Here is a 12258-nt window from a genome sequence, read left to right as displayed (position 1 = left end):
TCAGCCTGCGCCGTGCTACACGCTTGTCCTCGGCTTTCTCTCCCGCTCTATGGCCGACTCGGCCGCCATGTTTGGGCCCCCGCTTTCCTGGGCTCGCCTCTCTCCAGGCCTTCCCAGCGTCGCCGTGGCCTGTTCCAGGGCTCCTAGATCCGGCCAAGGCCTCCCGTTTACCCCGCGCGCCGCCTTGCGGAGGGCCAGCCCCTGGCCAGAGGCTTCGCCTTGGCCCGAACATTTCCGCTTCAGCGGAATCGTGGGGCTGAGGGTGAGGACAGGGCCGACCCGTGACGGCGTTCCTGGTCCCCGGTACCTCGGGGTTAGGGAAGAAACGCCCGCCGAAGAACTGGAGTTGGGGGTCAGCGCCTTGGCGCCCGAGAACTGGAGACCCCCGAGATCCGGGACTTCATTTCCCAGGTGGCCACGCGCGCGACCGGAAGTATACGCGCCTATAAGAGGACAATGCGCCCCTAGCTTTTCGGTTGTAGCGCAGCGGTGCCTGGTGGTCGAGAGTGTTGCCGAGAGTCTGTCACTGCATCTTTCAGGAGCCTCGGGAGCAGCGGCTCCGGCGCGGGTTGGCAAGAGACGGGTCTCGGAGACCCCAGTCCCCTTGCGTCCCACTGTGGTTCGGGGGTGAGAAACAGCCCGGGCTGGGAGTTCAGGGACCTGGGTTCGAGTGCTAGCTCTGCTACTACCTCGTTTCGCGCTGTCACGACCCCTCTCTCTAAGTTTTCTCTCCTAGGAAATGGACACCATTCTCCATGCTCTTCCTTCCGCAGGTGGTGGTTGTAAAGCACGAAAACTTTTCAGAAGTCGCAGTCAGCAGGCGGAGCCTACCTTTTCACCCAAGGTTCAGTTGAGTTCAGTCGCTCAGTCGTGTCCGACTCTGCGACCCCATGAACCGCAGCACGCCAGGCCTCCCTGTCCATTACCAGCTCCCGGAGTTTACTCAAACTCCATTGAGTCGGTGATGCCAAGGTTAGCTGGGACCAAGGTGGTCCCGGCGGCGGGCGAGTCAAGGATCAGCCCCTGGGTTCCTAGAACCCTTTTCTGGACACTTGGGTCAGACCAGAGCACCGTGCGAAGGGCGTCCCTGTAATCACTCTGCCGCTCAGGAGGGCCTTGCTTATTTATCTCCTGCCTGGTATTTAAGGCCTCTCACTCCTGAGTCCCTGACTTTAAGGAAGCTCCGTTTGGAAGTGAGGCGTCCTTGGAGCCGAGGGGGGAGTCAACCTGGAGTCTTACCAGCTCTGCCACTCACCTTGGCCAAGTCACTTTCATAGTTTGGGCCCCAGTATTTTTAATCTGTAAGATAAAAATTAAGGATTTGAGCTCTAACGCTGGGTCTCAAGATTCCTAAAGCCCCCCACCATTCATCTGAAAAGTGGGAGAGCAGCCAACAGCCTTCCTATGCCTTGATCTATTTAAACTTCTAAGTGCTTGTGATAAAGTTTGGGTTTCCCTAAGACTAGGGCTGAGTAGGATATACCCATTTTCTGCCCCAGGGCTTGATCTGTTTTAGTGCAGCCTGGGAGAATCTTTTTTGCTTAGGGATTTAGGTTGGAGAGTACAACTCCTTAGATCAGGGTCAACAAACATGACCCACAGGCCAAATCTGGCTGGCCTGAATGGGTTTTACATTTTTCAGTGATTGAAAAGAAAAGGATATTTTGTGACGTGGAAATGATATAAAAACTGAAATTTCAGTGTCCATAGTTTTTTGAACACAGCCTGTACATTTGTGAAAGTATTGTTTATGACTACTTTTGCAGTATATCAAGAGTTGATAGCACAGTTATGACAAACCATATGGCCTGCAAAGTCTAAGATATTTACTATTCTCACACTTTACAGGACTTTGCGGACTTTTGTCTTCGAATGTGGCTCTACAAGTGCGGGCAGACTAGGAGCCTGCACACATCCTGAAATCTTAGCACATACTACTCTCTTGGAATAAATGAGAAGATAGTCTTAGCATTTGGATGGCAATTTTCACTGTGTTCTTTTCCTCTCCATTTCAAGCAGAGGGAGGGCTCATCTGTGTACTCTGAGCAGTAAAACATTCCAGCCAGTCTCTCAGGAAAGTGTCCCTATTGTCTATTCCAAGTCTGTCCCAGAGCAGTAATCCAGGATCTCTTCTAGGGGGGCGGGTATGGTCCCTTTTGGATATTTTCTTTTTTCCTCTTACAAAGGGAAACAAATTTAAAAGTAGATACTAGCCAATGGACAGAGCCTGCTGATGGGGAGCCCGTTTGTGCTGACACTTCCCTGGCGTGGGGGGTGATTGAACATCTGGTGACCTGAAACTTCCACTGCTCTTACAGGAACGAAGGGGACACCTCTGAGGCTGGGTAGCAAATTGCTGAGTTTAGCAGCTGAGTCCAAAAGGTTCCAGGAAGCAAGTGGGATGATTTTCTCCCTCTAACCTCCTGGAAGCTTATATTTATTTTCCCCCCAGCACTCAAATCTTGCTTTCTCAGAGACTTCTGCCACCCTGGATCCCTTTGTGAGAGCTCCACACGTGTTTCTGGTTAGGTGGACACCTGGCATCGAGACAGCTGGCACGACATGGAATCGGGACCACTGAGAGGCTTGGGCGGCCATAAGAGCCATGGGCTTCAGGGTTTCGTTAGTAGTTAGGATGAAATGCTGTAATACTACTAAGAAAATTTTAATAATTTACAATGTCCTTAATGTATTTTCTCACTTGATCCTCTGGCAACTTGTGATCAAATTAAAAACATGGGGTTTGAAATGGAAATAACCCCTCACAGGATTGTCAAGAGGAGAACATGGGATCAATCATGTGTCTTAAGGTTGTGGTGTGATGTCTGTTCATAGCTGCCTTTCAGTAAGTTACATCCTGTTGCCATGGTTTTCTTTCAGATGAGAAGACAGTCCTTCAGATGTTAAGTGATTTGCTCAAGGAGCCTCAGAGCCTAAGAATTGGAGTCCAGGCCACTACTCTGTCAGCTTGTCACTGGGTATAAAGGTGAGGGTCAAATGTTTTATCTCTTTGGGAGTTCTTGGCAATTTTAGGGGCCTCTTCTTGTGTTAGCTGGTTCCAGTTGAGGAACCTCAAGTTCCGGAAGCCATGTGTCACCTTGGCCTGACTCCTCAGGGACAGTGTGCCTGCCTTGAGAGCTGTTTTCATGCTGAAAGCAGGGGCATCCTGTGGCTTTGCAGACTGCCTGCCAACCCTCATGCCCACTTGCCTGGCTTTTAAGAGCAGCTGCTTAGGGGGCTAGGCATTCACCATGCCTGAAACCAGAGTTGGTTTCTGAGTTATCAGGTATATGCGGAAACCTCAAAATAAATTCTTTGCTTTCTAGATCATGAGTTCTTGCTTCCTCTTTTCTCCTCTGGACTTTCCCTAGAGAAGAGAAAGCAGAAGTTGTAGGTCTAGGGACCAGCTACAGGCTTTTGTCCAATTCAAGATGTGGAGTATGGGGACTGGAACGAAGACCTCATCTCACCTTCCCATGGGTAGAGGTCACTATCTAGGGAAGAACTCTGCTGTGGAAGTGGGATCCTATAACAGTTTTTCCCAGGTGGCCTGATAATAGTGTGGAGACTGTGAATTTTGCCTCTTTATGTTAGAACGGAAGGCTTGGGCATTTGTATTATCTAGCCTGGATTTTGACTTCTGCCCTTTCTTTTTGTGAGGAGTGGAAGTATAATTCTTTACCTCTGGTCCTGTGAGGGGACACCCATCCTAGGGCTCTGGACTCAGCATCCGGCCACTGCAGAGGAGCCCTCTCTCCAGGGCCAGCCCTGGGGCTGAGCTGGCTGCACTGCACACTGCCAGGTGCTGGGGCGGCACCTCACTCTCACTCATTGTTCATAACCAGAGATGGGGTCCAGCATGCCATCAAGGCTTCATGGGACAGTGCCCAGGCTGATGGCAGGGGAACCACCCTTCCGGCCAAGAACAAGGTCAATGTTACCTCCTCTGGCTGGGGTGTGGGGTGCACCCGAGCCAGCAGGGGTGTGTGATTTCCCCTTCCTCTAGGGCTGCCTGGTCAGAATGGCCGTGGGATGGTTTTACCTGTCTGTCCTGGCACTGTGCTCCCTGGGCTCGATGTGCATCCTCTTCACCATCTACTGGATGCGGTACTGGCATGGTGGCTTCGCCTGGGATGGCAGCATGCTCATGTTCAACTGGCACCCGGTGCTCATGGTTACAGGCATGGTGGTGCTCTACAGCGCTGGTGAGTACGGGTCGGCAGCGGACACGTGGTGGGGCCCAGGCCCGTGTGGGGCAGCGCTCTCCCTGTCCATCCTGGCCTTTGTTACTGTCAGGTTCAGGGCTGTGAGGGAGGGATGGGATGCGGTGGGTTGTCTCTGGGCCCAGCTGACATTTGGAGGAAGAAGTCTTGAGAACTGAGACATCTGAGAAGGGCAGCTCCATGGATGTTCTTAGGCAGGGGTTTGCACATTTCCTGTTAAAGGCCAGGTAGGAAATATTTTAGACTTTGCAAGCCCTGTGATCTGTATTGCAACTACTCAGCTCTGCTATTGTATTGTGAGTGACCAGAGACATCACAGAAACGTGTGTGGCCATGTTCCAATAAAACTATTTATAGTGGTGGGAGGAGGAGAGAAATAGGTGAGGAAGAGGAAGAGGTACAGAGTTCCAGTTGCAGAATAAATGAGTCATAGGTACAGTGTGGAAATGAGAGTTAATTATTATATAATATCTTTGCTTGGTGACAGATCATAACTATAACTGTCACAGTGATCATTTTGAAATGTACAGAAATATTGAATCACTGTGTTATGTAACAGGAAGTAACATAGTGCTGTGTAGGTCAATTATATTTCAAAAACAAACAAACTCATAGTAAGAGTAAAAGAGATCAGATTTGTGGAGTAAGGGGTCCGGAGAAGGCGATGGCACCCCACTCCAGTACTCTTGCCTGGAAAATCCCATGGATGGAGGAGCCTGGTAGGCTGCAGTCCATGGGGCCGCAAAGAGTCGGACACGACTGAGCAACTTCCCTTTCACTTTTCACTTTCATGCATTGGAGAAGGAAATGGCAACCCACTCCAGTGTTCTTGCCTGGAGAATCCCAGGGACAGGGGAGCCTTGTGGGCTGCCATCTATGGGGTTGCACAGAGTCGGACACGACTGAAGCGACTTAGCAGCAGCAGAGGTGAAGGGTGGAGGGGAGGGGGAATTGAATGAAGGTCATCAAAAGGCACAAACTTCCAGTTTTAAGATAAATAAGTATTAGGGATATAATGTACCACATGATCAATATAGTTTTTAACACTGCTGTGTGTTAAATATGAAAGTTGTTCAGATAGTAAATCCACAGAGTTGTCATCACAAGAAAAAATTTTTTTCTATTTAATTCTGAATCTGTGTGAGAAGATGGAGGTTCACTAAACTTACTGTGGTCATCATTTCATGATGTGTGTGAGGCAAACCATGATGCTCCACACTGTTAGCTTATGCAGTGCTGTATTTCAGTTATATTTCAATAAAACTGGAAAATACCAGTAAAATTTTAAAAATTAGTGTCATTTAAAATATTATATGATTTAATTGATAATAGTCTCCATAAGCATTAATTACCTAGGATAAATTAACAAAAGCCACATTAGACTTCTACAGAGAAAAATATAAAACTGTATTGAGAGAAATTAAAGAAGCCTTAAATAAATGGAGGGATATACTGTGTAAGTAGTCTGGAAGACTAAACATTGAAAAGATTTAAGTTCCCCTGAAATTATTTCATAGGTTAATTTTAATTCCAAAGCCTCAGTGCTTATTTTTGTGAAAACTGACAATTCAATTATTTTGAAATGCAAAGGGCCAAGATTGATCAAGAAGGTTTTGAAAAAGAGCACAGTTGGAGAGCTTACTTGCCCATCTAGTCAGGGTTATTATAAAGCTGCTGTGATCAAGATAGTGAGGGGCCTACTGTATCACACAGGGCACTCTTCTCAATACTCTCTAATGGCCCTTAAGGGAAAAGGATCTAAAAAGGAGTGGAGATACATATATATGTATAACTGATTCACTTTGCTGCACACTGGAACTAACACAACATTGTAAATCAACTATCCTTGAGTAATATTAATAACAGTGTGGTCATGATAAGTGAATAGACAGGTGAGGAAAGGTGGCCCTGTAGAGCTGTGGGATAAGATGTTCTTTTCAATAAATGATGTTCAGGCAGTCATAAGGAGAAAAACCCCTTTATTCACAAAAACAGGCAGTGGCCTGGATCTGTCCTGTGAGTGGTAGCCTGCCAAGCATGCTCTAGGAAGTGGGAAGGTGAAGCCCCTCGTGGCACAGTCAGGTCTCGACATGAGGGATCTGCTCACTCCTGCCGGACCAGCCTTGCTTATCCCGTGTGTTCACAGCTGGGCTTGGGGCCCAGGTCAGTCTTCCTCTCTCCACTTCTAAAATGGGAATTACAGTGACATTGATAAATAGCAGCTTGCCCTGTGTACTTGATGATATCATCCTGTTTTGTTCTTCAGTCCAGTTGCTCAGTCGTGTCCGCCTCTTTGTGACCCCATGAATCGCAGCACGCCAGGCTTCCCTGTCCATCACCAACTCCCGGAGTTCACCCAAACTCACATCCATTGAGTTGGTGATGCCATCCAGCCATCTCATCCTCTGTCGTCCCCTTCTCCTCCTGCCCCCAATCCGTCCCAGCATCAGAGTTTTTTCCAATGAGTCAACTCTTAGCATGAGGTGGCTAAAGTATTGGAGTTTCAGCTTTAGCATAAGTCCTTCCAATGAACACCCAGGACTGATCTCCTTCAGAATGGACTGGTTGGATCTCCTTGCAGTCCAAGGGACTCTCAAGAGTCTTTTCCAACACCACAGTTCAAAAGCATCAATTCTTCGGCGCTCAGCTTTCTTCACAGTCCAACTCTCATTTCCATACATGACAGCTTGTGAGGTGGGCTCTATTGTCTCCATTTTACAGATGAAACTGAGATTTAGAAAGAAGATGCCAGGTAGCTGAGAGGTGGAGCTGGGATTTGGACCTCGGTTATCTAACCTTAAAACTTGTGTCCTTGACAGCTCACTTCAGTTGTGAGAGTTCTTCCAGTTAGATGAAATAATGAATGTGATACTGCTTTTCAACCTGTATATAAAAATGCATACACCTGGCATATATTATACCATCATTTCAGTTCAGTCGCTCAGTCGTGTCCAACTCTTTGTGACCCCATGGACTGCAGCATGCCAGGCTTCCCTGTCCAGACCACCAGGGAATTTCTTAAATTGAAGTACTGTTGTTGTTTAGTCACTAACTTACAGACTGTAGCCTGCCATTCTCTTCTGTCCATGAGATTTCCCAGGCAAGAATAGTGGAGCGGGTTTCCATTTCCTTCTCCAGGGGATCATCCTGACCCAGGGATCAAACCCAGGTCTCCTGCATTGGTGGGAGGATTCTTTACCACTGAGCCACCTGGGAAGTCCAAAAAATTCAAGTATAGTTGACTTACTAGGATAAATTAACAAAAGCCACATAAGACTTCTACAGAGAAAAAAATAAAACTGTATTGAGAGAAATTAAAGAAGCCTTAAATAAATAAATTACGTTAGTTTCCAGTATACAGATTCAGTTTTATATACAGTGTGTGTATATATATACACACACACATATATTCTTTTCCATTATAGTTTATTACAAGATAGTGAATATAGTTCCCTGTGTTACCCAGGAGGATCTTACTATTTATCTGTTTTATATGTAGTAGTCTGTGTCTGCTAATCCCAAACTCCTAGTTTCTCCCTCCTCCCGCCCCTCCCCTTTATCATGGTCCCTTCTCCCCCTTCATGGCTGATGGCTGCACTAGAAGTGATGCCAGGATGGAAGATGCTGGAGAGTTGATACTGGTGTCCTAGCATTTCCTGCTCCTTGTTGGGAAGCTGTTTGGGATCATGGCAGGGTGACTCCCCTGATGCTTGGATGAGCAAGAGGGGAAGAGGCCGAGCCCTGGGACTGCTCTCTCCGACAGCATCGCTGGTCTACCGCCTGCCCCGGTCATGGGTAGGGCCCAGGCTGCCCTGGAAATCCAGCCACGCAGCCATGCACCTGCTGGCCTTCCTCCTGACTGTGCTGGGGCTGCACGCGGTCTTTGAATTTCACAACCACGCAAAGATCCCCCACCTCTACTCCCTGCACAGCTGGCTGGGCATCACCACCGTCTTCCTCTTCGCTTGCCAGGTGGGTACTCTCTGTCCTCCTTGGGTTCCCATTGGCTGCCTACTCCGGCTGGGGCTTCCCTCGCATCAGCACCAAATCTTCCTTCTGCTCAGTGCCTGGAGACGGTGTGGCAGGGCGCATGCTGTAGGATTGGCAGTTGGAGGGGCTCTGGGAGGCTGGTGGTTCTCCCATTCACCCTGTTCCATTCTCATCCCTCACACCACCCACTGTGGTCCTGGAGCGCTCTGAGCTAACTCGATCACAGTACGTACCAGGCTGACTCTAAGTCACCTTTTCCACTCCCCTTTTCTGTGAACCAGAAGCAATTTGAGCAGTAGTATCCACATCCTGATTGTAGCCATGTACGAATTGGGAGTTTTGTGAGCCAGGATAGGAAGGAAGCAGAGACAAATGAGGAGGGCTGGGTTTGCGGGAGGGTGGGGGTGTAGCCAGGCTTTTCATGTATGTGACATTCCTGTTTGTGTCAGATCACAGGGAGGAGGCTGCAGTGCCTGGTGGGAGGGTTGAGCTGTGAGAGAGGGGCCAGGGTTCATTGGCAAGCAGGGGGTGCTGACGGGCGGTGTGACCCGGCATGCCTTTGGTCACACGCAATACAGTCAGGTATTTCCTGTGTCCACAGTGGTTCCTGGGCTTCTCAGTCTTCCTGCTGCCCTGGGCATCCATGTGGCTGCGCAGCCTCCTGAAACCCATCCACGTCTTCTTTGGAGCCTCCATTCTCTCTCTGGCCATTGCGTCTGTTGTTTCTGGCATTAACGAGAAGCTTTTCTTCAGTTTGTGAGTGGGGGGGGAGGTGCGTGGGACCCCCAACTGTAAGGTGGGGGGCAGGAATAGGGTCTTCAAGAGATGGGTCATAGGACCCGCCTTTGGGGTTGAGCTCGTTCCTGATCTGGAAGGTAATGGACTCATCTTTCTTTAGGCTGAGATTGGTAAACTGGTCGCCAAATACTTACCCAGCATCAAAGTGATTTAGAACCTACTCTGGCAGAAACTATTCTAAACGTCTCAAATTTAATCCTCCAAGTGCCCTACAGCGTTGGTAATGTTGTCCTTGCCACGTATGAATTAGGGAACGGAGGCACAGAGAGGTTTAGCAATGTGCCAGTAAGTGGCAGAGCTTTGAGTTAGGGGACTAGAGCTTGTACACCTAACCACTACCGTTCTCCATTTGGGGAGGGAGTTGGGGTGCAATGAAGAGCAGACAAGATTTGAGGTCAGACCTGGGTATAGATCTTGGCTGTGCCGTTTCCTAGTTGTGTACCTCAGGACGAGTTCATGTCATGTCTGGGAGCTTCAGCTTCCTCAAGGGTAGACAGCATTCTGCAGACACTAGTCATGGCAGAGACTTAGAAAGTATGTTAATATTCCAGGTTGCAGCGGGCCCTGGGAAGTCTTTCTTATCCTCTGTTAGTGGCATTGGGTCCCGCATTGGGCAAAAACAGGTAGAAAAGTTTCTCAAGGGCCCGCATTGTTTTGTCATCCTCAGGAAAAATGGCACCAAGACATACTCCAACTTGCCCAGTGAGGCTGTCTTTGCAAACTGCGCTGGGATGCTGGTGGTGGTCTTCGGGCTGCTGGTGCTCTATATCCTGCTGGCTTCATCTTGGAAACGCCCAGAGCCAGGGATGCAGGCTGAGAGAGAGGTATGGGGTCTTGGTCTCCTGTTGCAGGTTGGGGTAGGGCTGGGTCTGAGGGGTCAGCCAGTAGAGGCTTGGGCTTTGCCAGGAAGACCAACCCAGTAACGTGGTGGGAAACAAGTAGCTTGAAGGTGGGGTTCGGCTGGCTGATGGGGAGCACCAGAGTGAACCCAGCGCTGCCTGTCATGGGCAGTGCAGCTGCTCCTAGGGCCCTGTCCGCTGGGGGAGCAGGGGCTTCCTCCCCTCCCCAGATGGCTGTGGTCTCACGGGGAAGTGTGGCTTTACCTTCCCCAAGGAAGGGCTGTAGTGTGAGGAGGAGGTGTGCTGATTTCTGCTTCTCCAGCTTCAGAGCTCATCTAGTGGGATGGGAGATTTCCTCGTGGGTGTGTGGTGACTGGTTGAGGGCTTGGGACATTTTGCCTGTTCTCAGCCATGCAGGCACCTGAGGGATGGAGTGTGTCGGTTGAGGGACTCTGGGGCTTCCTTGAAAAGTGTGGTGGGTGGACTGGGGCTCACCCTGCAGGTTGGGGTCTGTCTGAGCAGCTCAGGCTTGGCGGGACTCCTGCAGGTCAGAGGCCATTTTGACACCTGCTTGTCTTTCCAGGCCCTGTTGCGTGGCAGGGAGTGAAGCAGGAAGGGACTCCCAGGAGCAGTCTGTGTGCAGTCTAAACTCCTTCCCGAAGCTCTGCTCTCGCTGGTTGTGGGCCCCGGTCTCCCCTTGCCTCTGGGTGGGCCTGCTCTCCCATAGCCTGCCCACGTGCTTTCCTTGGTGGCTTTGGCTTCTCTGCCCCTTCCTGGCATTGAATTCTCAGGTCATCTGTTTACCCCTGGCCTCCTTGCCCTGGCTGCTCATGCTGTTGCTGCTTGTATGAAGTCAAGTTCGCTTCCCCTCATACCCCTAAGGATGTGGTAGGGAATCCTGAGGACTCAGATAAGCTGGGAATTGAGTACCATCCACATTGTGAAGAGTGGGGGAGCCAGGGCTTCCGTTGGCGTTCCCCCGAAGTTGAGGCTGCTGCCCCGGCCAGGCTGCATCTGCTCTTGTAACCTCCCATCCAGCCCACCAGGACACGAGGCCGGGCGGGAACGCCAGAGGTGACGCTGGAAGGAGAGCGGGGACTGGCAGAGCCGCTTCTGCAGAAGAGAAGCTGAGGGCTGGCTGCTTGCTCCTCATTTCCCGTTGCTGCCTTCTGTGTCCACGTGTTCTGTGTGCCCTGCTAGCTGCTGCTGCGACTGGGGCCTGGATCCTGGCTCTTCCCTGTGACTGACATGCCTGTCACTGCCGCACAGCCCTACGTGACCTGCTCTTCTGAGAAGAGCCTGTCCAGCTGTCCCTTGGAGTAGCAGACCTCCTTCCTTTTCCCTTACTGGGTCCAAGCTCGGCTGCCTGGCCCCAGGTGGGATCAGCCTTGGGCTGTCACCAGGGCCCTTGCCCAGCCATCTTCACTCTGCTGCTCACCATGAAACATGCCAGCGTTGTGGTGCACTGTACCCAGCAGAGCCCTGGAAGCCATGGCCACCCCCAGGGGCATCCCTTGCTGAGCATCCAAGTGCCTCACTTGTCCCTCCCACCCCTCCATGGCTGCTTGCCTAGCAGACAAGTCTCTGGTGTGACACAAGTGTGAGGTGTTGCTTTTCTCCCAATGAGAGACTGGGGTGCCATTGCCCTCTGCACACAGGCCCTGCCAGGTCCCAGGCTCCATGCTGCTGTGCCTAGGTGACAAGCAGCAGGACACCTGGTGTCCTGATTTGTGGCAGATGGCAACAAGGCTGACTGTCCACCCCACCCCACGTGGCCAGATGCTGGCCAAAGGGCTGTGACTGAACCTCCCAAGCGGCTGAGACCCTCCAAAGGCACTGGGATGACTGCCAGGCACTCTGGTCACAAGACCAGCTCTCCCTTTTCTCCACGTGGGTAGGCGTTTGACTTATGAGGCTTGATTTCCATTAAATGTATTTTTAAGAATCAAAGCCTTCTGTGCTGAAATGACACTGTGACGTGATCTTGGGCCATTTGCAGAAGCCATGGGCTAGTACTGACCCAGACTTGGGGAGGGACAAACCCAAAGGCCCACATGACTCTCTTCCTGCAATTGCATGTGACTCTTGGTTCCTGAACTTGTCCTTAAAAGTAAATGGCCTTTGAGGATTTGGTTATCTTACCAGGAAGGAGCTGTTTCCTCTTTCATTTTCTGGAACACAAGACTCAAAAAGGCTTAAGTGATTTGCCTGAGGTCACCCAGCCAGGCAGTGGCAGAGTTGGGATCCACAGGCCAGGTGTCTGAGGCTAGAGTTTCCTTCCCAGGGGCTGGGTGTGTGTACCTGTGCCCACCAATAACTGTGACTATGATTGGCGACCTGTGGTGTGTCTGATGGGTGGGGGGCCCTGGGCAGAGCAGGGGAAGCCAAAGTGTTGAGGAAGCCTGCAA

The 12258-nt window shown here is 50.6% G+C and overlaps 1 protein-coding gene across 2 annotated transcripts; it reads left to right on the top strand.

The window, feature by feature from the left end:
- Window positions 1-434: 434 nt before the first annotated feature.
- On the top strand, window positions 435-11800 carry LOC133241287 (lysosomal membrane ascorbate-dependent ferrireductase CYB561A3). Of its 2 annotated transcripts, none has more exons than XM_061406567.1 (7): window positions 435-627; window positions 2881-2986; window positions 4007-4205; window positions 7987-8195; window positions 8815-8969; window positions 9679-9835; window positions 10434-11800. In XM_061406567.1, exons 3-7 carry the CDS (start codon window positions 4022-4024, stop codon window positions 10455-10457), a joined length of 729 nt encoding a protein of 242 aa, XP_061262551.1. In that variant the 5' UTR covers window positions 435-627; window positions 2881-2986; window positions 4007-4021; the 3' UTR covers window positions 10458-11800. The 2 variants fall into 2 exon arrangements, with proteins under 2 accessions (XP_061262551.1, XP_061262550.1); XM_061406566.1 differs by having other exon boundaries at window positions 467-627; window positions 10889-11800.
- The last annotated feature ends 458 nt before the right edge of the window (window positions 11801-12258 follow it).

Source organism: Bos javanicus, chromosome 29 (genome assembly GCF_032452875.1).
Source record: "Bos javanicus breed banteng chromosome 29, ARS-OSU_banteng_1.0, whole genome shotgun sequence".
Classification (NCBI taxonomy): Eukaryota; Metazoa; Chordata; class Mammalia; order Artiodactyla; family Bovidae; genus Bos; species Bos javanicus.
Note: the sequence above shows the minus strand (reverse complement) of the source record. Positions and strands in the feature narration are given on the sequence as shown.

Excerpts from the sequence above, each read along its gene's own strand:
- LOC133241287 (XM_061406566.1), top strand. The coding sequence starts at position 4,022 with ATGGCCGTGGGATGGTTTTACCTGTCTGTCCTGGCACTGTGCTCCCTG. Across the intron at positions 8,196-8,814 it reads TCTTCCTCTTCGCTTGCCAG|TGGTTCCTGGGCTTCTCAGT; the intron begins GTGGGTACTCTC and ends CTGTGTCCACAG. Across the intron at positions 9,836-10,888 it reads GGATGCAGGCTGAGAGAGAG|CCCACCAGGACACGAGGCCG; the intron begins GTATGGGGTCTT and ends CCTCCCATCCAG.